Source organism: Symphalangus syndactylus, chromosome 2 (genome assembly GCF_028878055.3).
Source record: "Symphalangus syndactylus isolate Jambi chromosome 2, NHGRI_mSymSyn1-v2.1_pri, whole genome shotgun sequence".
In the NCBI taxonomy this organism is placed as follows: Eukaryota; Metazoa; Chordata; class Mammalia; order Primates; family Hylobatidae; genus Symphalangus; species Symphalangus syndactylus.
In genome coordinates, this window is record NC_072424.2 from 147,568,518 (window position 1) to 147,592,994 (window position 24,477).

At 43.5% G+C, this 24,477-nt stretch overlaps 2 protein-coding genes across 13 annotated transcripts in view; both read left to right on the forward strand.

Moving 5' to 3' along the window:
• FAM120B (family with sequence similarity 120 member B) overlaps window positions 1–8,456 on the forward strand; it is a 103,676-nt gene extending 95,220 nt beyond the window's left edge. For 6 of the 12 annotated variants that reach the window (XM_063624002.1, XM_055269849.2, XM_063623996.1 and 3 more), the window contains one exon: window positions 5,932–6,460. Coding sequence is in view for 9 of the 12 variants with exons in the window: in XM_055269849.2 (XP_055125824.2) it covers window positions 5,932–5,972 (41 nt within the window). In the remaining 3 variants the exon portion in view is untranslated. Of the gene's footprint in view, window positions 1–5,931; window positions 6,461–6,556 lie in introns of those variants that run through there. The other 6 variants (XM_063624001.1, XM_063623999.1, XM_063623994.1 and 3 more) reach the window with 3 other exon arrangements.
• A 14,309-nt stretch (window positions 8,457–22,765) lies between these two features.
• On the forward strand, window positions 22,766–23,701 carry LOC129477203 (uncharacterized protein C22orf42-like). The gene is made up of 2 exons (XM_055269854.2): window positions 22,766–23,130; window positions 23,206–23,701. The coding sequence occupies exons 1-2, from the start codon at window positions 22,863–22,865 to the stop codon at window positions 23,607–23,609; spliced, it is 672 nt and encodes a 223-aa protein (XP_055125829.1). The 5' UTR covers window positions 22,766–22,862; the 3' UTR covers window positions 23,610–23,701.
• The last annotated feature ends 776 nt before the right edge of the window (window positions 23,702–24,477 follow it).

The window sequence follows — 24,477 nt, forward strand, 5'->3', positions numbered from 1 at the left end:
ACCATAAGGGTCACTTCCACTTTGTCACTAACTAAATCATCCGAGTATTTATACCAGTGCAGTGCAACTGAGATCTGGGCAAAAGACCTTCCATTTGTGCAAGGATATTCGAGATTGCTTTTTAACTTAGAAGGTGCTGCAGTTGATTGGAGTGAAGCACGAACAGGGAACCCAAAAACAATGGGAGGGGTTTTGTAAACTTACCTAAACTCATACTGAAGCCTGGTGCTATGGGCCATTGCAGCTGCCCTAGGCGACTCTGGCCTTGGGGTGCAGTCCTGTGCAATGCACGTGCTGTGGCTTTCCAGTTCGCTTCTCCACTCTGGCTAAGAGTCTGCTTTCAGGTCAGAAACTGCAGCCCTGAGGTCGTGTGTGTGTGGAGAACTCACCGCCTGTCCTCGGGGCTCCCCGTGGGCTGGGGGCCTACAGCCCTGACCTGGCAGGTCTGTCTCCAGCTGGCCGTGCATATTAGGGCTGCTTGGGAAGAATGCAGGGTCTGAGATTCTGAGTCTTTGGGATGAGAGGCCTTCCTCACATGAGCCGTGGTGAGGGTGCTCCCAAGAGGAAGGTGAGTGTGTGCAGAGCACGTAGGTCCAAATGGGTGGGTGGAGCTTATGCTCCCCCTCCATCCCTCCCTCGCTCTCTCTGCTGCTTGAAATAGCAGATCTGAGATCTCCTTGACAAGGTGATATTTAAGCAAAGGCCTGATAAGAGGGTGGGAGCTGATGCCAGATGCCTGTGGGCCAGACGTGCAGGCAGAGGGACCAGTCGGGGCTGTCATGAGGTCAGGTGGGCTAGACTTGGAGGGCCCGGCAGCTCTGTGTGAATCTGGAGTCCACCCCGACTGAGAAGCTTGCCCCAGGTGATTGCAGCAGGTGGTGAGACCTCAGTGACCACATCCTGCAGAAATGCTCAAGGCCTGCAGACTGACCACATCCAGCTGATGATGGCACACAGTTTGGTCTAGATCTAGGGTTTAGTAATGTTGGAAGTACTGGTGTTGACTGGTGTGGAGTAAAGCTACTGGGTGAAGCGGGCATCCCAGCCTCATCCATCCACACCTTCCCGCCCTGGAGATCCATGACCAGCCTGGCCGTAAATGCCAGGCCAACCTTGATGACATGAAAGGCGTTAGCCCCTCTAGGTGAAGATTCAGCAGAACCCACCTGACCCATGAAGGCAGGCTGGCGGGGGAGGGAAGAGCCACAGCCTCTCTTTCGGGCAGTCTGACTGGGCAGGGCATGCTGTCGTGTCCCCTACTCCTAGCCTTGTGGTAAGAAAGGAGACCTCTGCTTACCCTCTTTGGCTTGGGGTTGCCCCCTTTCTTCCCCCTGGGCCTCAGGAAGGTGGAGAGGGGATAGTCAGGAGAGTCCACAGTCCAGATGGGAGGATGGGAAAGAGGCTACGGGTTCTGCAGACAAGTGTGCCTGCCTGTCACAGAGGAAACTGTAAAGAGCGTGCCATCAGGCCTCCCACGGATGGGACACATCACCACAAGCAACGCACTGAACCCTTTCCGTCGGGCGTCTGGCCTGGATAACCTTGAGTGTCCTTTCTAGCTCTGGAATTCTGTGACTTTCTATTCTCTTTATTGAATGGTGGGTGAGACATTAGTAAAGTGTAACTCTTAGGAGTCAATAAGGAAGGTAGAACTATGTCATAAGCCTTAGGAGTGAGTGAGAAAGGTAGAACTATGTCATTTACAGATGTACCATCAAGAACATGCCCCATCCTGCCCTGATCTTAGAAGGCAGGTGGAGTGGGACCTGTTTGGTACTGACTCCTCTGGGAATGGTAAGAGCCACAGGCTTTTATTTCTTTCATTTGCTTCCAGAGGCGGCCTGCTGTGGTAGCTTCAGACAGGCTGACTTTGTCTCAAGCCCTGGTTCTGCCCCTTCCCTGTGGCCTGCCTTTAGGGGATCCCTGGACCGCTGGGCTGCTCCCTGGCTTCTGATCAGTGTGGCCTGACCAGCTGCAGGGATGGTGCCTCCACAGCACCAGCATCCAGGCGGAGGTGATCGTGGCCGCTTCTTCCAAAACCACGTTTTTCCTTTCCTGGCATTAATTCTAACATGTCTCTTAATATTTATGTCAAACTGTTTTGTTAAAGAGTTTTTTCTGTTAAAAATAAAGCAATGTCAGTCCTACCTCAGTATCGCTGTTCTTGCAGAATGAAGTGAAGCAGGAACAGCACCAGAGCCTGCAGGTGTGGCCTGGCGGGAGCGGAGTCATCTGCTTCTCCCGGGGCTCACCCAGAGCAAGGCCCCAGGTCAAGTGCCAGGAAGGGTGTCATGCACATTGGCTTCTTTCTTTTGTGTGACGACAGAAACTACAAGAGCATCTTTAAAGTAGACCAGAAGAACCCCCTTCCTTGGATTGACAGGAAACAGATTTCTTCTGATTCTGTTAGCAGAGAACAGTGTCCAGAAATTTCTCCTCCTCGTGCAAATTAAAACAGCAGAATGACTTTCCATAGGCAGAACCGTAGCTAGTCATCCTCAGCCCTGGGTCCCTGCCAGGGGAAAGTCTCACTCTTGGAACCCTATGTGCGTCTGCAGCAGATCCCTCGGCCATCCAGTAACAGGCACGCCCCAGTCACCCCTGGTCTTGCCAGAAGTCCGGAGGCCGCCGTGGTTTCCTCATCCTGCCTGATGGCAGCTCCTTGGGGCAGGCTGAGCTAAGCCTGAGGGATCTCCAAGTGGCATTCAGCAGCTGGTATGTGGGTGAGGAGAGAGCCCTCAGATGGACACAGGTTTGGGGCTGACAGGACATGGGGGGCTGGCAGGAGACAGAGGCAGCGTCCCATCAGGACTAAGCTGGAGAGGGAGGCCGTCCAGAAGCTGGCAGAGAAGAGAGGCTCTGAGGACAGAAGCTGACAGAAAGGGCCAGGGAGCTGGGAGGGAGGGAGCAAAGGCAGGCTGCCCCTGCAGGAGCCAGGACAGGCACCGCCAGTATCTCCAGGAGTGCTTATTTCTTACTCCTTTCTGCCTGTAATAGTATAAGCTACTGATAGGAAGCAGAAAATATGTACAGGCTGAGTATCCCAAGTCTGAAATCCAGAATGCTCCACAGTCCAGAATTTTTGCCCACCAACAGGATGCTCAAAGGAAACGCTCCTTGAAGCATTTTGGAATTTCGGATATTCAGATTAGGGTTGCTGAACCCTGATAAGTATAATGCAGATATTCCCAAATCTGAAAAAAATCTGAAACCGGAACCACTTTTGGTTCCAAGCATTTCAGAAAAGGGTTACTCAGCCTGCAGTAAACAACCCAGGGCTGCCTCCGCAGCCTGCATCTGTGTGGGTTTGGACGCATGAGTGGCCACAGGCCTCCCCAGGAGGCACTCCTTTCTCGTCCCCGAACATGCCATCCTCCGTCAGGACTCCCTGCACCCTGGGCTCTGCGAGGCCCGCACCCTGCGTGTCCCACGCTTCAGTCCCTCATCATCTTTGCCATGTTCCCACCGCTGAGGGTGCTGTGCACGTCCCAGGACGGACCTAAGGAGGCAGGCTGAGCAGATGAAGGCCCCTGGTGTGGGCGCCCTCTTAAATATTAAATATCAAATTTAGTCTTGCTTTAATATTTGCTTCCTGTAGATTCCTGAATCCCTGAGCTGGTCCGCAAGGCCGTGGGGGTGGCAGAGGTTCTCCCTAGACTCTGCATTTTGCCAAGCTTTCCATAGCATGCCCAGTAATTTGCTTTTAAATCCAGTACGCACATCTGTAAGTACCACTTTAGCACAAGTTTCATTTCTGACATACATTTCTTTAGGATGTCATTGACAAACATAAATAAAAAGCCAAGTAACCAAAGTGAATTTGTAGTTCTTCCTGACCCAGAAAGGAGCACGGAGGAGATTTGAGCAGTGGGCACAGGAGAAGTGCAGGCACGCTGGCCCTGCTGAGTGAAGGGCGCGTGACCAGGAGAGCAGCTGTCTCTGTCGCCTCGTTCCTAAGTCACTGTTAAGTGAAGTGGGCTCTCCCGGGCTCTGCAGAGCCCACAGCCCTCCAGAAAGGAGGAGACAGTTGGGCTACATGGCGTGAACTCCAGGTGTAGGGTTCCCTTCTCACCACCTACAGGACCGCTTTGAATTTCAGGAATGCTTTGGAACTCGAAGGAATGTTTGTCAGTCTGGGTGCAAGGCCTAAGGGAGCATGTTTTACCACTTCTGTTCTGGTCACTTAGAAACAATAAAACCGTAATGACCTCAGCAGCTGGAGCCTAAGACCACTTCAAGGCTGTGCCCTAGTTTCATAAATAAGTCTTTGAAGAAGATCCCTGCTTTATTGGAGTAGATCATAACAGTAACACAGAAATCAAAGAGTGGTGATGCATGTGGGTTTGGGGCCAGAAAGTAGCTCTAGGAGACTCTCGGGTTAAAGGCAAAATTGAGATGTTAAATGCTGAGTTTGTGTCAGATTTAAGAGTTTAGGAATGAGGGTGGGAGAAATTAAGCCGTTCCTGCAAGACAGAAGCAAGGATGCTGTTTCATTTGCATTGTGCCTTCCATGCGGAAGTAATTACAAAAATGATATTAGTGGTGCCTGTGTGTATTCTAATTTCAGAGATCCAGTGTAAAGTGTATGTTATACACACATGCACACACACTGCTCGCATCAGGACTGGAATGTGCTTTTCAGACCAAGTAATCCACTTTTTCAGTTGTAATTACCGTGAGTTTGGGGCAGCACATTTCTTCCTGGGTTTTGCCTACCTTCAACTCCTCTTGGTATTTCTTGAAGATATTAAAGTAGTTCAAGTAGAAAGTTGTCACTATTTCCAGGGCAATTGATAGGTAAAATTCCTTGTGTTAGTAAAAAAACTAAAAATGCCTCTTCATGAAAGTACTCAGTCACTGCCAAAAGGTTGTCAAGTTTCCGGAGCCTGAGTGTGTGGACAGGTAGGGGTGTCCTGGGGAGCCTGGCCTGAACTCTCTGGTCTACTTCAAAGGCCTCAGAGCTCAGTGCAGGCAGCTGCCCCTAGAACAAAGGCTGCCCAAGTGAGAAGGCTTTAACCTCTTCCTTGCTGTTGCTCAGCCCAGCTGGAAAGAGATGATGTGTCAAATTCCACAGTCCATAGCTACAATTTGCCTGTGATTTTCCAGATTGTCACTTCTCTGTGGTGATTCTGTAGGAGGCCTGCTATAAAACTGTCTGTGATCATCTGTGATAACAAGGGTGGGGGCAGAGGTAACAAGGATCTGGAAACCTCACTTTGGCTGTAACCCTCTCCTTTCACACCTTCTGCCAGAGCTCACGCTTTTGGGGGGAGGGGAGAGACCCAGGCTGCCCACGGCAGGAGTGGGTCAGAGGAGAGGCATGGAGACCATCCCCAGTCACGGCAAGTGAAGGCTCACGCCGTCATACACCAGAAGATAGAGCAGGGAACTCTGGAAGAAAAGTGTTATTTTTAAAATGTGAAAAACTGTCACCGTTTTTACTACTAGTAGGGAGGTTCTGCCCCGAGTCTCTTCCCAACGTTACCTGTCTATCAGAAAGGCAGACAGTAGCCACCCAGGCTGTGGCTGGAGAAGGGAAGCCCTGGGCCAGCCGCAGAAAGAGCTGCACGTGGGCTTTTCTGTGTTGGCAGAACGTCCGTGGTGAGCCATCTGCATGTGAATTTCCATTTCCAAAAGTCGTCAGCAATAGTGAATGCCTAGAAATCACGCAGATGGATGGAGCTGGTGTGAAGAGGGACAACTTCGACATTGTTTCCTTCCACGAACCTCTTAATTAATTGCTTCCACTTTAATGGAATAATTATGGAACACAGTTTCAATGGCATGTGGCCACAACTGTAAAGAGGATAAAGCGCTGTCCTCCAAATACAGCTCACCATCTTTGTTCATACTTAGAAATGTGCAGCGTTCTTGTTTGTATATTGAGAGAGATTTAATGCTTACTTTGGTTTTCATGTCTGTTTACTGCAGGAAGCAGACAGTATGAGCACGACCAGTGGAGAAGGTACTAGTCATCCTCCAGGTAAGTTCATCACCTGCATCTCCAGAAGAAATCAGTCACATGTCTGTCTTTATAACATAAATCTTCCATATCAAGTACCAAAGTAAACAGAACTCAGATATTGAATCCTGCTGACCTGGTGCCGAGTTAACTTGGTTTCAAGACGCACTTGCTTCCTCCAGAAAGAGTGTGGAGAGAAAAAGAGGCACACCTGGACACAGAGCCCTGCCAGCGCCCTCCTCTGCTGTCGCAGCTGCAAGGAGACCGTGCCTGTGGGAGCCAGGCCTCACTTGCATGAAGAAGGAAAGATGCCTTTTTCAGTGGTGTCTCCCTCCCATTGTGCAGAAGAGCTTTTGTTGGCTTCTCTCCCGAGCTTGTGCCTGATTCTGTGGCCCAAAACAATCATTGTTAACATCTTCATGTGTTTCATTCTGATCTGTCATTCATGTATATGATGCCTAGCTCATTTCATTTTAAAATAAATGGGAATCTGTTGTATTCTGATTTTTTATTAACAACACTAGATTATGAGGGGTTGTCTCCTGTTATTAAAAAGTCAGAAAACACTATACAGTAGTCCTCCCTTATCTGCAGGGAAGACATCCCAAGACCCTCAGTGGATGCCAGAGACTGGATGGTATGGAACCCCACATATATATACCAGTGGTTTTTTCCTCTACGTACATACCATGGTAAAGCTTAACAAAGAACAGTAAGAGATTAACAGCAATCAGTAACTAATAAAAGCTATGTGAATGTGGTCTCTCTCAAAATATCGTACTGTAATCACCCTTCTTGCTCTCTGAAAACCAAGAAGACCACTAAGGGACTAATGGTCACAGAAGCTGGATGAGGGGCCGATTCATGTCCCGGGCATGACAGAGCGGGAGGCACAAGGTTTCATCACACCACTCACAGTGGCGAGCAAGTTAAAACGGATCTCCCATTTAATATTTTCAGACTTCTGTTGACCATGAGTAACTGAAACCACAGATAGTAAAGCTGGGGATATTGCAGAAATTCTTTTCTAATCAGAAATTCTAATCAAACCTAAGTTTCCAACTATGTGTTCTTTTGGTCCTTAGAAGTGTTTGAACAGAAAAGTAACAACTAACTTCCCATCTTTCTGGTGGAAGAGTTAATTCTGCCTGGAAGGTTCTGCCTGGAAGGTTCTGCCTGAGAGACATGACAGCATGTGTGTGACTCCTGTGTCTGATTCTGTGGGGTCATCCCTTTCGTTTCATTTTGCCAGTGCCTGGTTCAGGATTTTTTATGGCAGTGCCTGTGAAGACAAGCCTGGCCCTCCATCCAGTCACACAGGAAATCCACAGAGAACATGCTGAGAGCAGCCAGCGGCTGGGCTGCCAGCAGGCCTGGTTTATGATGCCGCAAGTGAACAGCACGTTTGTTCCTCTTTATCTCTGAGCATTGAAGGACTTTTGTTTAAAAAAAAAATTAAGTTCAGAGTAATCCTTTTCATGGAAGAATCTTCAGGTCATCCAAGAATTGAAATTTTAAGCCCCAGATTGTACTGAGCTGTACCTGTGGGAAAAGGAATGGCCAGGGTATTGATGATGGAAAAGATTCAAATGAGGAGTTAGAAGGCAAGCCCTCTGTGGGCAGCCGTCTTCCAGAAACCTCAAACTTACGTCTGTCTCCACCTGAGAAAGGAGAAGAAAAGCTGGTGGTGACCCCTGGTCCCGCTGGGCCACGCCATGGCTCTGAAGGTGCCCAGTGTTCTTAGGACGTGCTCACTCCTGTCACCTAAAGACATTTCCTTCTGGTTGTTGCTCTTTAAAAACAAAATAAGCCCCTGAACGTGCTTGCAGACCAGTTTGTGTGCCTGTACTTGACAAATTACCTTGACCAACAGGCCAAAGGCACAGGGCTCCAAGGCATCATCTTTCCTTAAAATCCTGAGTGTTTACTAAAAAGGGACACAGTCTCTAGGTATTTTATTACATTTGTATTTCTTACATTTGAAATATCCTAACGGCTCCGTTCAGTTTCTTCTTAAAGACATTTACATCTAATTATTTTTCATGCAAGTCTTGCAGGACCCATGTTTTTTCCTAGCTTTGGAAATCGATTTTTTGCCTTCCTCTTATGAGGGTTTCCCTATGTCAGTAAACATTAACTTTCTATTTCTTCCATTTTTGCTCATTTGAAACCCCTGCTGCTTCTAGATCTATTTCTTTGCCCTTGTGTAACTTTGAAATAAATTCCTCATCCCTTAGACTAAGAGAGTGGGTGTCTGTGAAAATTGTTGTCTCCTTCATAATACCTAAATTCTAGTTTGTCAATAAAATGTTTGTGTTTGGTTAACAAGCCCTTATTTAAACCATTGAGTTAGTATAATCTTTATTACATTTGAAAAACCAGAGAACTGAATTTTTTGTCATTCTAAGATGTAACACTGCAGTCAAGTCTTCTGATGAAATTTCCATATATCAAATTGAAAATAAAGCAAAATATATTTATTACTCATAACTAATATACTTTCACATTTCTTTGATTATTTGTAAGACATTTCAGCATGTGGACATGGGGAAGGGTGAGCCTCCCCCAGAAACATCTCCCTGCTGCCACCATGGCCACGGTTCTGCAGTCTCCCTTCACTGACTCCTGAAACTCCACGTAAATCTACCATCACCCACCCCTTTGACTGTTCCCTTCACCTTCTTGCTCACAGAAAGCTGGTGTTTCCCCCATACCTTGGTGCATAGAGCCGACGCCCCTCACATTCTTGGCCTGTTCCAGGCTGTTGTAGTCGCTTCAGCACGTGGTAGTGCACAACACCCATTCAATTGTGCTCATAGATTCTGGGCGTTGAGTCCAGGCAAGGCATGGCAGGCACTACCTGTCCTGGCTCCCATGTCTGGGCTTGGCTGGAAGACCTGGAGTCGGACGAGTCCTCGTTCTCGCCTGTATCTGCTGATGCTGGCTCTTAGATGGGGCTTGTGTCTCTCCATGTGAACCTCTCATTGGTCCTGAAGACTAGTTAACTGATAACTGGATGGTAACTGGATTCTGAACACAAGCATCGCAAAGGCTAAAGAGCCAGGTAGAAGCCATGTTACTCTTTATAGCCCAGCCTCCGAAGTCACAGCATCCAGCATCTCTTCTGCCATATCCTGTTCATCAAGGCAGACAAAAAAAAAAAAAAATTCAGATGGAGATGAAGTACCTGCTTCCTCTTGGCCAAGCAGGACAGAGTCCCAGGAAACCATGTGAGACCAGAAGTATTACTATGGCCATTTTTGGAAAATACAGTCTCCTGCACAGACCATTTCCCCTTCTCCATAAAAGCCACAAACTTGGAATCTCATCATCCAACCTTGCCACCCACCAGTCCTCCCTGTTGGCCTTTGGGTTCCTGGCTGTCACTCTTCCCAGTATGACTCTTGTAATAATTTCTGGCAGCCTTAGTATCCTGGAGCTAATCCTTCTGGTACCCTGATCTCAATTCCTTGATGTCCCCTCCCAGTGATCTTGTTCCCCACCTTTGGCCTTGTAATTACCAGTAACTCAACTCCTTCACAATCTCAGTCCCCAACACTCACTCTCCAGCCACACAGCTCGTTACCTCTGGCACATGGCGATTCCTCAGTCAGACAGGAGCTGGTGCATTGACCCAGCACACTGCAGCCGAGTGCCCGTCATCAGCCGTGGTCCCTTCCTCACCTGTCCTACCCTATCTGCTGACTTCCGTGGTCAGTAATGGAAGTGACTTTCTTGTATACACTACTTTGCCTCTCTTGTTGTGTCTATGTGGTAAAACCACACACCTAGGTTAAATCCAACTCTGCTTTTAGAATGTGGCTAGAGAAAATCCCACAGTCATCCTTACTGGTCCCACCAAAAATCTAGTGAGCCCTGGGTACTGCCCAGTGGCCATTCCCCACTTCCCCCTGCGCTCTTCAGATGCTTGGTTTGTGTCCTCTGCTCAGCCTTCCAGCACTTCTCCTGTCCTCAGTCACAGGTGACAACTTTGCTTTCTGTAAGTTCTCACAGCCATGTTTGCTAGCCTTCAAGCATCTGCATCATCAAGTCAGAATTCATAAACAGAATACCGGTAGAAATAGACAAATCCACAACGGAGGGAGTATCCACTTTTTAACCTACCACATGGATGAGCTGACTCTGCCCCTACCTAAGGCCGTCTCTCCAGCTGTGAACCCAGGGTCCCTCAGCTGCTCAGACAGCCCCAGACAGCCCCTTGCCCCCGAGTCATCAGTGGTGTCCTCTCCATGCTGTCCCCCCCATCTTACAGAAAACCTCTGCAACCTGCTTCTCACTCCAGCGGCCACATCATGTTTCTTTACCTTTATAGAAAAATAATGCTGAGTCCAGAATCCTAAGGTCATCCAAATTAGCATTCTACACTAAGAGGAAAAATTAACACATTTTTGGGAATCAGAAATTATTTGACCCATAGAGCCTTTCCAAGAGAAAGTGGATAGCAAAATCAGCACATCTAACAGGAATACATGGACAATGAGAAGCAATGTTAAGTAAAGAAATTAGTAAAATTTCAGTCATTGCTAAGCAACTATTAACCCAAAGTGAAGAACCCAAACAATTGGAGACTAAATTTCCATATTATTTCAAGGAAAGAAAGGAATGAGGGCAATGAGATAAAAAGAAAAATAAAAGCATACTAAATTTCTTACCTTGCTTAGAAAGGATACAAATTTTTATTAAATCTGGATGTTTTTAGAAAAATGTAAGTTTATGTATGTATGCTAAAATGTTAAGCATGCCCATTAAAAGAAGAAAAGTAAATCATGAAAGTCTTAAAACTGTCATAACCTTCATGCATCTGGCATAATGAATGAAAATTACAAGCAAAATACAAGGAGAAATAGACCCAGTGATAAGACACTTAACATGCATTTCTGTCTCAGAAATCAAAAGATTTTGTAAACCAAAAGAAATGACATACATTTGAGTAAGTCAGTCAACAAGCTTATTCTAATAGAAATATACAGAACAAATAGATGCCTTTTTATTAATATTCTCAAACACAAATGGACAGTTCACAAAATTTAACCATGTAGTAGACCCCAAAGTAAACCTCAATCAAAATACTGAAAAGCCAATTTACTGAAATCACACAAGCCTATTTTCTGCCCTTAAGAAAATAGAGGCCAGGAGCGGTGGCTCACATCTGTAATCCCAGCACTTTGGGAGGCTGAGGTGGGTGGATCACCTGAGATCAGGAGTTTGAGACCAGCCTGGCGAACATGGAGAAAGCCTGTCTCCACTGAAAATACAAAAATCAGCTGGATGTGGTGGCAGGCGCCTGTTGTCCCAGCTACTCGGAAGGCTGAGGCAGGAGAATCGCTTGAACATGGGAGGCGGAGGTTGTAGTCAGCCAAGATTGCGCTACTGCACTCCAGCCTGGGTGACAGAGCAAGACTGTTTCAAAAAAAAAGAAAATACAATGAGAAATCAACAACAAAAGGATAAACAAACATTTTTCCACTTAGAAATTGACTCACCATTTAAAAATATTTATTGAGGAAATCAAAACCAAAATTACTTTTAGAAATAGAAGTGTTACCTTAAGAAATTCATGGGAGAGGAATGATATCAGAGAAGATGGCAGAGCAGGAAGCACCAGGGATCCATATCCCCACCTAGACAAAAATGGCACTGGCAGAAACTATCCAAAGTAACTATTTTGGAACTCGGGAGTCTACTTGACAACTTGCAGCTTCTAAGGGGAAGCTTGCCTGGTAAGTTGTGGTTAGTTTCCATCAGTTTTGGATGCCTGGTTCCCAAGTGCATGGTAGACAGCCATGCACGCATTCCTGGTGCAGTTTGCTGGAGCCAGGATGAGCAGTAAGGACCTTGTTCTTCAAATACCAGGGCTCTGTGTTGTGATTGCTGCTTTGGATCACTGAGTTCAGACAGAGACTGGGCGCCATTGGTTCTGCCCACACTGGCTAAAGCACCTTCCGTGGGATCTAAAGGAGTAACACCTGTGGGTTTCTATGGATTTGTTTTTGCTTTTTTTGGAGTCAGGCATTTAAGGATTAGGACATTCAAGAGCAACCATATATAAGGGAAAATTTAGAAAGCCACAGCACATGGCCAGGGGAGTGACAGGCTCAGAAAAGACCTAAGAGAACTGAGAAGTTTTTCCCTCAGGCTGGTCTTCACCACAGAGGCACCCTTTAACAATCAAAAAGTAAACCCAAAGGGAGGAGGATTATCTGATTTCCAGAGGTGCAACGTTATAAGATTCAAATGTCTGTTTTTCCACAATAAAGAAAATTACATGGCATACAAGAAACAGGAAAGTATGGCCCATTCAAACAAACAAAAAAAAATAAATGGCAGAAAGTATTTCTGAAGAAGCCTAGACATCAGACTTACTGGACAAGACTTTAAAACAGCTGTCTTAAAGATGCTCAAAGAAAACATGGACAAAGTCCATTGAAAATGTATGAACAAAATGAGAATAACTCAATATAAGAGATAGAAATTACAAATAGGATCCAAAAAGAAATTCTGGATCTGAAAACAGTAACTGAAATGAAAATTCACCGGAGGAGTTCAAAAGCAGAACAATAAAGTATTGAGCAGGCAATAAAGAATGAACAAACTTGAAAATAGGAAAATTATTGAGCCTGAGAAATGGAATGAATGAAGAAACGTGAACAGAGCTTAAGGAACCTGGGGAACAGCAAGTGGACCAACACACATTTCAAGGGTCTCAGAAGGGGAAGAGAGAGAGAAATAGAATAAATAATTCTGAAAACTTCTCATATTTGATAAAAGACATAAATCTGCAAATCCAAGAAACTCAACAAACTCCAACTAGGATAAACTTGGAAAGAGACTCATACCAAGACACATTATAGCCAAACCATTGAGGGCCAAAAGCAATCCTGAGAGTGAAAAGTTACTCATCAGATAGATTACAAGGGACCTTCAATAGAATTATTGCCAGTTTATCAGAAACCTTGGAGGACAGAGAGCAATAGGTAGATACATTTAAAATGCCGAAAGAAAAAAACACTGTCAACTGAGAATCGTCTATCTGACAAAACTATCCTTCAAAAATGAAGGAGACACTCCCAAATAAACATAAGCTGAGGGAGTTCATTACCACTAGACTTGCTGTGCAAGAAATGCCAAAGGGAAATCGCTCAGGTTGAAATGAAAGGGCCCTAGACAGTAACTTGAAGCCACATGAAGCAGTAAAAAATCTCCAGTAGAGACAAATATATGGGCAATTACAAAAGCTAGCATTATAATTTTGGTTTGTAACTGCACTTTTTATTTTCTACATGATTTGAAAGACAAATGCAGAAGAAACAACGGACTAATCTACATTATTGGGTTCACATCTGTTTCAACATTGTCTCCTCCAAGAATTCATTAGCTTGATTTCCCAGCCTACTTACTCTTTTTTAATTTGAGGTTTAATTTTTTCAAAGTAAAACAGTCACATAGTTTAGAGAGTCAAATAGTTCTATAGGCTGTTTTTAAAAGCACATCAGTCCCCTTCTGTGTTTCCCAGAAACACCTTCTTATACTTTCAGCTTTTCTGATGTTGTGTCCTAATAATCTGTGTATTTCTAAATAATATTCTATTGCTATTCCTTTATTTTCTGTTTTAGGAATTACCTATAGTGCTCACTATAGACATCAAAGGATTTCCTCTCTTGCCTCTCATCTCACTGCGTTTCCCAGTTCTCCCGAATGATTTTAATTTTACTTAGTTTATATTACTATTTCCATGAAATCACTGTTCACAGCCAAACCAAATAATTATAATTACTTTTACTTTTTCACTTATCATTTGTTTTTCCCTAGATTCTTGTTTTGTTTCTGTGGGTTTATTTAGTTTTCTATACATTTATCATAATTTCAGCTCTCAGTTATAGAAATCTCAGTATACCTATACATTAGGTATCCTGTTAATTTCATCTTCTCGACGTATCTTCTGCTCACCGGCCAGCCCTGCCTTGTGAGCTGTGGCTGTCGTCCCTCTCTCTGGAGTTGGGGCCCTGAGTCCCATACAATCCTCTTTCTTGATTTATTTCCTTATCCTGAGAAAAGAGGAGAATAGGCAATATGTTTTTGAGGCCTTGCAGGTCTGAAAATGTCTTTATTATACCTTCATATTTAATTGAAAGTTTACCTGGTTGTAGAATTCTAGGTTGGAAATAATTTCTTAGAATTTTGAAGACATTGCCTCATTGTCTCCCTCCTGCTTCCAGTGTTACAGCAGGCATCTGATGCTTTTCAGGTTGTCGATGCTTGTCTGTACCCATATTTTCTTCCTGGATGTTTATAAGGTCCTCTGTTTGTCCCTATTTGTGTGAAATTTTGTGATGAGAGGCCTTAGTGTGGGTTTGTTTTTACCTACCATGCTGGGCACTCTGTAGAATTTTCAGTTTGGCCCCTCGGTCCTTCCATCAAAGAACACATGTCCTAGCAACTTAAATTGGCCTGACTAGATGGCAGTGTGATTGCCTCAGTTCATCTTTGTCTGTTAGCTTCATTATTGTAGAGAGTGTCCAATCAAACTGCTACCTGAGCAGAACGTGCAAGTGGGTGTCTTTGCCAAGTTTGTCCCATCCTCAGCATCCTTGGAAGGAGGAAAATGGGTGGGACGGTGTCTGACTTCTTCCGAGGTGGCCTTGTTATAATTTTCTGGAAACTTCTTCCAGAATCCCTCTGTCTTGCCTCTTTCTGCTGAGCCTCCCCTCACAGTAGAAGCTGGTTTTGGTGTGCTGCCTCTATGTCAGTGAGCTTCCTACCCCTGTCATCCAAGAATGCATCTTCATACCCATAACATTCCTCGTATCTCTCTCTCCTACTTACTGATTCCTTTCTGTCTTGCCTCTGTTTCCTTCCTAAATCCATATTCGGAAACAACCTTTAAATAACCTGGCAATTAGACAGAATTATTCTTTTTCTCAATAAAGAACCCATTTTATGCCTTTCTTATCGTTTTTCTAATCAAAAACATTTTCCTTTTTTGTATATTTTATATGCAGAATTATGTATATATTAATTAGAATTTTAACTTTTAGTAACCTTAATTTCTGACAAGCAATTTTGAACTATTTGTCACATATTGGTATTTTATAAATGAGAACCCTTTTATAATTCTTAGAAATATGTTTCTCCATACAACATAATATTTTATGTATATTAATAGACCCAAATATATTTAGTCTTTCTATAAAATGTAAGAAGACAAGAACAAATTTATATTTATGTTTAGCAATTGATGTTTCAGGTTTTTAAATCTTATTTAGAAATGACCTAGACATTTAATGAGTATCTGTTGTTCAACTTAATGTTAAGATTTCAAATTACATGAAAAGCTTATTTAAAAGCATTTATTCCATTTACATTTACCTAATTTATTTTTAATAATTTACCTAGATAAGTTATGAAAACTGAGATACTAGACAAAGCTTGTCATCATTTCAAGTTATTTCTTCTTAACCATTTTTATAGCCTGTGAATATCAGGCATTCATCTAAGTAAGTACCTTAAAGTTAAATATATGGGTATTTTGTCAATAACCCTGAAGATACAGCAGTCTTATTAAACCACAATATTAAATTAGTCTTATTTATCAAAGAATTGCACAAAGATCACTCTGTTTTAGGCTGGGTTTATAGTTTTATAACTTTTGTGTCAAACCCTGACACCTTAAAACATCTAGCAGAGACAAATATAAAACTATTAGACCGAAAATGGAGGGGGGTGGAGCCAAGATGGCCGAATAGGAACAGCTCCGGTCTCCAGCTCCCAGCCCCAGCGACACAGAAGACGGGTGATTTCTGCATTTCTGCTTGAGGTACCGGTTTCATCTCACTAGGGAGTGCCTAACAGTGGGTTCAGGACAGTCGGTGAAGCGCACTGTGCGCGAGCCGAAGCAGGGCGAGGCATTGCCTCACTCGGGAAGCGCAAGGGGTCAGGGAGTTCCCTTTCCTAGTCAAAGAAAGGGGAAACAGACGGCACCTGGAATATCGGGTCAGTCCCATCCTAATACTGCGCTTTTCCAATGGGCCTGGAAAACGGCACACTAGGAGATTGTGTCCCGCACCTGGCTCGGAGGGTCCTATGCCCACAGAGTCTTGCTGATTGCTAGCACAGCAGTCTGAGATCACGCTGCAAGGCGGCAACGAGGCTGGGGGAGGGGCGCCCGCCATTGCCCAGGCTTGCTTAGGTAAACAAAGCAGCCAGGAAGCTCGAACTGGGTGGAGCCCACCACAGCTCAAGGAGGCCTGCCTGCCTCTGTAGGCTCCACCTCTGGGGGCAGGGCACAGACAACCAAAAACTCAGCGAGAACCTCCACAGCCTTAAATGTCCCTGTCTGACTGACAGCTTTGAAGAGAGTAGTGGTTCTCCCAGCACGCAGCTGGAGATCTGAGAACGGACAGACTGCCTCCTAAAGTGGGTCCCTCACCCCTGAGCAGCCTAACTGGGAGGCACCCCCCCAGTAGGGACAGACTGACGCCTCATTCAACCGGGTACTCCTCTGAGACAAAACTTTCAGAGGAACTATCAGACAGCTGAATTTGTGGTCTCACGAAAATCCGCTGTTCTGCAGCCACCGGTGCTGACACCCAGCCAAACGGGGTCTGGAGTGGACCTCTAGTAAACTCCAACAGACCTGCAGCTGAGGGTCTTGTCTGGTAGAAGGAAAATTAACAAACAGAAAGGACATCCACACCAAAAACCCATCTGTACATCACCATCATCCAAGACAAAAAGTAGACAAAACCACAAAGATGGGGAAAAAACAGACCAAAAAAACTGGAAACTCTAAAAAACAGAGCACCTCTCCTCCTCCAAAGGAACGCAGTTCCTCACCAGCAACGGAACAAAGCTGGATGGAGGATGACTTTGATGAGTTGAGAGAAGAAGGCTTCAGACGATCAAACTACTCTGAGCTACGAGAGGAAATTCAAAACAGTAGCAAAGAAGTTAAAAACTTTGAAAAAAAATTAGAAGAATGGATAACTAGAATAACCAATGGAGAGAAGGGCTTAAAGGAGATGATGGAGCTGAAAGCCAAGTTTCGAGAACTACGCGAAGAATGCAGAAGCCTCAGTAGCAGATGCGATCAACTGGAAGAAAGGGTATCGCTGATAGAAGATGAAATGAATGAAATGAAGAGAGAAGGGAAGTTTAGAGAAAAAAGAATAAAAAGAAATGAACAAAGCCTCCAAGAAATTTGGGACTATGTGAAAAGACCAAACCTACGTCTGATTGGTGTACCTGAAAATGATGGGGAGAATGGAACCAAGTTGGAAAACACTCTGCAAGATATTATCCAGGAGAACTTCCCCAATCTAGCAAGGCAGGCCAGCATTCAGATTCAGGAAATACAGAGAACGCCACAAAGATACTCCTCGAGAAGGGCAACTCCAAGACACATAATTGTCAGATTCACCAAAGTTGAAACGAAGGAAAAAATGTTAAGGGCAGCCAGAGAGAAAGGTCGGGTTACCCACAAAGGGAAGCCCATCAGACTAACAGCTGATCTCTCAGCAGAAACTCTACAAGCCAGAAGAGAGTGGGGGCTGATATTCAACATTCTTAAAGAAAAGAATTTTCAACCCAGAATTTCCTATCCCGCCAAACTAAGCTTCATAAGTGAAGGAGAAATAAAATTCTTTACAGACAAGCAAACGCTGAGTGATTTTGTCACCACCAGGCCTGCCCTAAAAGAGCTCCTGAAGGAAGCACTAAACATGGAAAGGAACAACCGGTACCAGCCCCTGCAAAAACATGCCAAATTGTAAAGACCATCGAGGCTAGGAAGAAACTATAGCAACTAACGAGCAAAATAACCAACTAACATCATAATGACAGGATCAGATTCACACATAACAATATTCACGTTAAATGTAAATGGGCTAAATGCTCCAATCAAAAGACACAGACTGGCAAACTGGATAAGGAGTCAGGACCCATCAGTGTGCTGTATTCAGGAAACCCATCTCACGTGCAGAGACACACATAGACTCAAAATAAAGGGATGGAGGAAGATCTATCAAGCAACTTGAAAACAAAAAAAGGCAGGGGTTGCAATCCTAGTCTCTGATAAAATAGACTTTAAACCAACAAAGATCAAAAGAGACAAAGAAGGCCATTACATAATGGTAAAGGGATCAATTCAACAAGAAGAGCTAACTATCCTAAATATATATGCACCCAACACAGGAGCACCCAGATTCATAAAGCAAGTCCTCAGTGACCTACAAAGGGACTTAAACTCCCACACAATAATAATGGGAGATTTTAACACCCCACTGTCAGCATTAGACAGATCAACGAGACAGAAAGTTAACAAGGATATCCAGGAATTGAACTCAGCTCTACATAAAGTGGACCTAATAGACATCTACAGAACTCTCCACCCCAAATCAACAGAATATACATTTTTTTCAGCACCACACCACACCTATTCCAAAATTGACCACATAGTTGGAAGTAAAGCTCTTCTCAGCAAATGTAAAAGAACAGAGATTATAACAAACTGTCTCTCAGACCACAGTGCAATCAAACTAGAACTCAGGATTAAGAAACTCAGTCAAAACCGCTCAACTACATGGAAACTGAACAACCTGCTCCTGAATGACTATTGGGTACATAATGAAATGAAGGCAGAAATAAAGATGTTCTTTGAAACCAACAAGAACAAAGACACAACATACCAGAATCTCTGGGACACGTTCAAAGCAGTGTGTAGAGGGAAATTTATAGCACTAAATGCCCACAAGAGAAAGCAGGAAAGATCCAAAATTGACACCCTAACATCACAATTAAAAGAACTAGAAAAGCAAGAGCAAACACATTCAAAAGCTAGCAGAAGGCTAGAAATAACTAAAATCAGAGCAGAACTGAAGGAAATAGAGACACAAAAAACCCTTCAAAAAATTAATGAATCCAGGAGCTGGTTTTTTGAAAAGATCAACAAAATTGATGGACCGCTAGCAAGACTAATAAAGAAGAAAAGAGAGAAGAATCAAATAGATGCAATAAGAAATGAAAAAGGGGATATCACCACCGATCCCACAGAAATACAATCTACCATCAGAGAATACTACAAACACCTCTATGCAAATAAACTAGAAAATCTAGAAGAAATGGATAAATTCCTCGACAAATACACCCTCCCAAGACTAAACCAGGAAGAAGTTGAATCTCTGAATAGACCAATAACAGGTTCTGAAATTGTGGCAATAATCAATAGCTTACCAACCAAAAAGAGTCCAGGACCTGATGGATTCACAGCTGAATTCTACCAGAGGTACAAGGAGGAACTGGTACCATTCCTTCTGAAACTATTCCAATCGATAGAAAAAGAGGGAATCCTCCCTAACACATTTTACGAAGCCAGCATCGTCCTGATACCAAAACCTGGCAGAGACATAACCAAAAAAGAGAATTTCAGACCAATATCCTTGATGAACATTGATGCAAAAATCCTCAATAAAATACTGGCAAACCGAATCCAGCAGCACATCAAAAAGCTTATCCACCATGATCAAGTGGGCTTCATCCCTGGGATGCAAGGCTGGTTCAACACACGCAAATCAATAAATGTAATCCAGCATATAAACAGAACCAAAGACAAAAACCACATGATTATCTCAATAGATGCAGAAAAGGCCTTTGACAAAATTCAACAACCCTTCATGCTAAAAACTCTCAATAAATTAGGTATTGATGGGACGTATCTCAAAATAATAAGAGCTATCTACGACAAACCCACAGCCAATATCATACTGAATGGGCAAAAACTGGAAGCATTCCCTCTGAAAACTGGCACAAGACAGGGATGCCCTCTCTCACCGCTCCTATTCAACATAGTGCTGGAAGTTCTGGCCAGAGCAATCAGGCAGGAGAAGGAAATAAAGGGTATTCAATTAGGAAAAGAGGAAGTCAAATTGTCCCTGTTTGCAGATGACATGATTGTATATCTAGAAAACCCCATTGTCTCAGCCCAAAATCTCCTTAAGCTGATTAGCAACTTCAGCAAAGTCTCAGGATACAAAATTAATGTACAAAAATCACAAGCATTCTTGTACACCAATAACAAACAAACAGAGAGCCAAATCATGAGTGAACTCCCATTCACAATTGCTTCAAAGAGAATAAAATACCTAGGAATCCAACTTACAAGGGATGTGAAGGACCTCTTCAAGGAGAACTACAAACCACTGCTCAATGAAATAAAAGAGGATACAAACAAATGGAAGAACATTCCATGCTCATGGGTTGGAAGAATCAATATCGTGAAAATGGCCATACTGCCCAAGGTAATTTATAGATTCAATGCCATCCCCATCAAGCTACCAATGACTTTCTTCACAGAATTGGAAAAAACTACTTTAAAGTTCATATGGAACCAAAAAAGAGCCCGCATCGCCAAGTCAATCCTAAGCCAAAAGAACAAAGCTGGAGGCATCACGCTAAATGACTTGAAACTATACTACAAGGCTACAGTAACCAAAACAGCATGGTACTGGTACCACAACAGAGACATAGATCAATGGAACAGAACAGAGCCCTCAGAAATGATGCCGCATAGCTACAACTATCTGATCTTTGACAAACCTGACAAAAACAAGAAATGGGGAAAAGATTCCCTATTTAATAAATGGTGCTGGGAAAACTGGCTAGCCATATGTAGAAAGCTGAAACTGGATCCCTTCCTTACACCTTATACAAAAATTAATTCAAGATGGATTAAAGACTTATATGTTAGACCTAAAACCATTAAAATCCTACAAGAAAACCTAGGCAATACCATTCAGGACATAGGCGTGGGCAAGGACTTCATGTCTAAAACACCAAAAGCAATGGCAACAAAAGCCAAAATCGACAAATGGGATCTAATTAAACTAAAGAGCTTCTGCACAGCAAAAGAAACTACCATCAGAGTGAACAGGCAACCTACAGAATGGGAGAAAATTTTTGCAACCTACTCATCTGACAAAGGGCTAATATCCAGAATCTACAATGAACTCAAACAAATTTACAAGAAAAAAACAACCCCATCAAAAAGTGGGCAGAGGACATGAACAGACACTTCTCAAAAGAAGACATTTATGCAGCCAAAAAACACATGAAGAAATGCTCCTCATCACTGGCCATCAGAGAAATGCAAATCAAAACCACAGTGAGATACCATCTCACACCAGTTAGAATGGCCATCATTAAAAAATCAGGAAACAACAGGTGCTGGAGAGGATGTGGAGAAATAGGAACACTTTTACACTGTTGGTGGGACTGTAAACTAGTTCAACCATTGTGGAAGTCAGTGTGGCGATTCCTCAGGGATCTAGAACTAGAAATACCATTTGACCCAGCCATCCCATTACTGAGTATATACCCAAAGGACTATAAATCATGCTGCTATAAAGACACATGCACACGTATGTTTATTGCGGCACTATTCACAATAGCAAAGAGTTGGAACCAACCCAAATGTCCAACAACGATAGACTGGATTAAGAAAATGTGGCACATATACACCATGGAATACTATGCAGCCATAAAAAATGATGAGTTCGTGTCCTTTGTAGGGACATGGATGAAACTGGAAAACATCATTCTCAGTAAACTATCGCAAGGACAAAAAACCAAACACCGCATGTTCTCACTCATAGGTGGGAATTGAACAATGAGAACTCATGGACACAGGAAGGGGAACATCACGCTCCGGGGACTGTTGTGGGGTGGGGGGAGGGGGGAGGGACAGCATTAGGAGATACATCTAATGCTAAATGACGAGTTAATGGGTGCAGGAAATCAACATGGCACATGGATACATATGTAACAAACCTGCACATTGTGCACATGTACCCTAAAACCCTAAAGTATAATAAAAAAAAAAAAAGAAAAACAAACAAAAAAAAAATAAAAGCCAAATCTTATCATTAAAAAAATAATAATAAAAAAAAATAAAATAAAATAAATGGAAAAGTCAGGGAGAGCCTTGTGAGGATGATGGGAGGGGGCTTCCAGAGAGGAAATTCTTCTTTGGAATTCCTGAAATGGGAACAAAGTTGTTTTGGGAAAAGGACAAAAAGACACAAAGGTGGCTGCAGCAGAGTGAAATGAATGTCATGGGCTAAGGCCTTGTACACGTAGTGAGCAATGACAAAGAATATGGACTTTAGTTGAGATGGGAAACCACTGGAGGATTATAGCCTGGGGATTACTGTTAATTCTCCAAGAAAAAGACTGACCAGTGGCTCTGTGAGAACATACTGTAATGCAGGCAAGGGTGGAAGCAGGGAGACCGGCAAGGAGGCTGGTGGCGTAGTTCAGGTGAGAGTCAACAGTGAAGAGACAAACAATAGTGACCTGAAACAGGCTGACTTGAGAATCTCTAGATTCAAGTGAACCTAAAAGTAGGTAATAAAGTGGTAAATAGTCAAGTCACAGAAAAAGAAATGCAGATGATCCTTAAACACATCTTCACACATAAGAGAAAGGCAAATGACAACTATACTGCAGTGTCTCTCCTATTGAGTGAAATTCCAAAAACGTGGCAATACATTCTTTGGTTTGGCTGTAAGGAAAGTTGCATGCATAGATTGCTGGTGGAAATGCAAAATGGCTCGACTCCACGAAGGGGAATTTGGCACAATCTCACAACCTTGCAAATGCGTTTAAACCGGAAATCCTACTTTGAGGCATTTTATCCGGAGGGTATCCTCCATAAATATGAAACAACCTATGCTCAAAGACCTTGTTGCATTATTTTCAATAGCTCAATATTGGAAATTACTGAAATGCCTAGTAAGGAACTAGTAAAATTAACTAGTACTTCCACCTACAGGAGAACTATGGAGCTGTAAACAAGGGTTTGGGCGCCGACACCAAGCGCTACTTAAGAATGATATGGAGACGGCATGGAATTTGGCCTCTAGAAAATACAGATTTGGTCAAAGATCTCAGTGAAGGCCCACCTGTCCATCTTGTCCCAGATGTGGGAATCTCCCATGAGGCTGAGATTGCTATCCCTGCAGCAACCGCAGCACCAGCCGCAGCACCAGCATCCATCACTGCAAAGCGGGCCAAATTGGATTTCAGAGCCAGGAAGGACCAACTCATGCAGTACCTAGGCCTCCCGAAGACGCGGAAGACGCCGGAGACGCCCAAAGGTTTGGATGCCGACTCCAAGCACTGCTTAAGAATGGCATGGAGACGGCGTGCAGTTTGTCCTCTAGAAAATACAGATTTGGTCGAAGATCTCAGTGAAGGCCCACCTGTCCATCTTGTCCCAGATGTGGGACCCGCCCACGAGGCTGAGATTGCTAACGCTGTGGCAGCCACAGAACCAGCCGCAGCACCAGCATCCACCACTGCAAAGTGGGCCAAATTGGATCTCAGAGCCAGGAAGGCCCAACTCATGCAGGGCCTAAGCCTCCCAAAGACACAGGAGACGCCGGAGATGCCCAAAGATTTGGTCGAAGATCTCAGTGAAGACTCACTTGATGATTTTGAAAACCTTATGACACCAGAGATGGCAAAGGAGAGATTGGAAGATTACCTCTGCTGGGTTAAGATGGCAGAATCTCGGCTCAATGAACCCATCAGCCCCCACGTTCGAGGACTTCTCCGGTGTTCGTCTCCCAGGTAGCTGGGATTATGGACGCCTGCCATCACGCCCAGCTAAAATCACTTTATGAATGCATATTTCCATCTGGGTGAAATAAAAATCACAAGCCTCTCTCCCTAAAAAAAAAAAAAAAAAAAAAAAAAAAAAAAAAAAAAAAAAAAAAAAAAAAAAAAAAAAAACTATTAGACCAATAAATGCAGGCAAAAATGTATACTCACAGTTTTGAAGTTATTTTACCAATGATTTTTAAATCAGCTTATTTATCAAAGATCTACTTAGGTCACATGAAATAGAAGACATTTCGGTTAATAGCTATATACTTTATATGAGCACTCATTTAAGCAAATCTGAATAGAAATTCTTAGGAATTTCTGGCCCACTATGCCAGGTTTTACCATGTGGATACAACGTACAACATAATACATGCACATGTGCATAAACACACCTGAAGTTATATACATACACAAAGCTCTTATAGCTTTCATTTTAGAATTTTAGTCATGAGACAGTAAAATATACAAACTCACTAGTTTATAAAAGATAGTTGGGTCCAAATTATATTTCTGACAAAATGGGAACTGTTCACGTGGCAAAAACTTTATTTGCCCTGATAGATAGCCTAATGAAAGCTGTGGACCAAAATATTGGGTTAAGCAGTTTGGTTTTAAAAGGGATTTTTTTGTGTTTGTTTCAAATGAGTTTAATGTTAAATTTTTAATGTTTATGTTTTAGCTTGAACTGGCTGAATTATATAAGAAAAAAAATGTCCAAGTAGCCTTGAATTAGTAAAAGTCTGTCTTTTGTTTGCAGTCTGGTTTCCTTGCACCTGGCTGGTCAATGCAGGTGGGGAAACATTTTAGCAGGTTTTAGGGGGCATCTTTCCCTTGGC

Excerpts from the sequence above, each read along its gene's own strand:
- LOC129477203 (XM_055269854.2), top strand. The coding sequence starts at position 22,863 with ATGATATGGAGACGGCATGGAATTTGGCCTCTAGAAAATACAGATTTG. Across the intron at positions 23,131-23,205 it reads GACGCCGGAGACGCCCAAAG|ATTTGGTCGAAGATCTCAGT; the intron begins GTTTGGATGCCG and ends TAGAAAATACAG.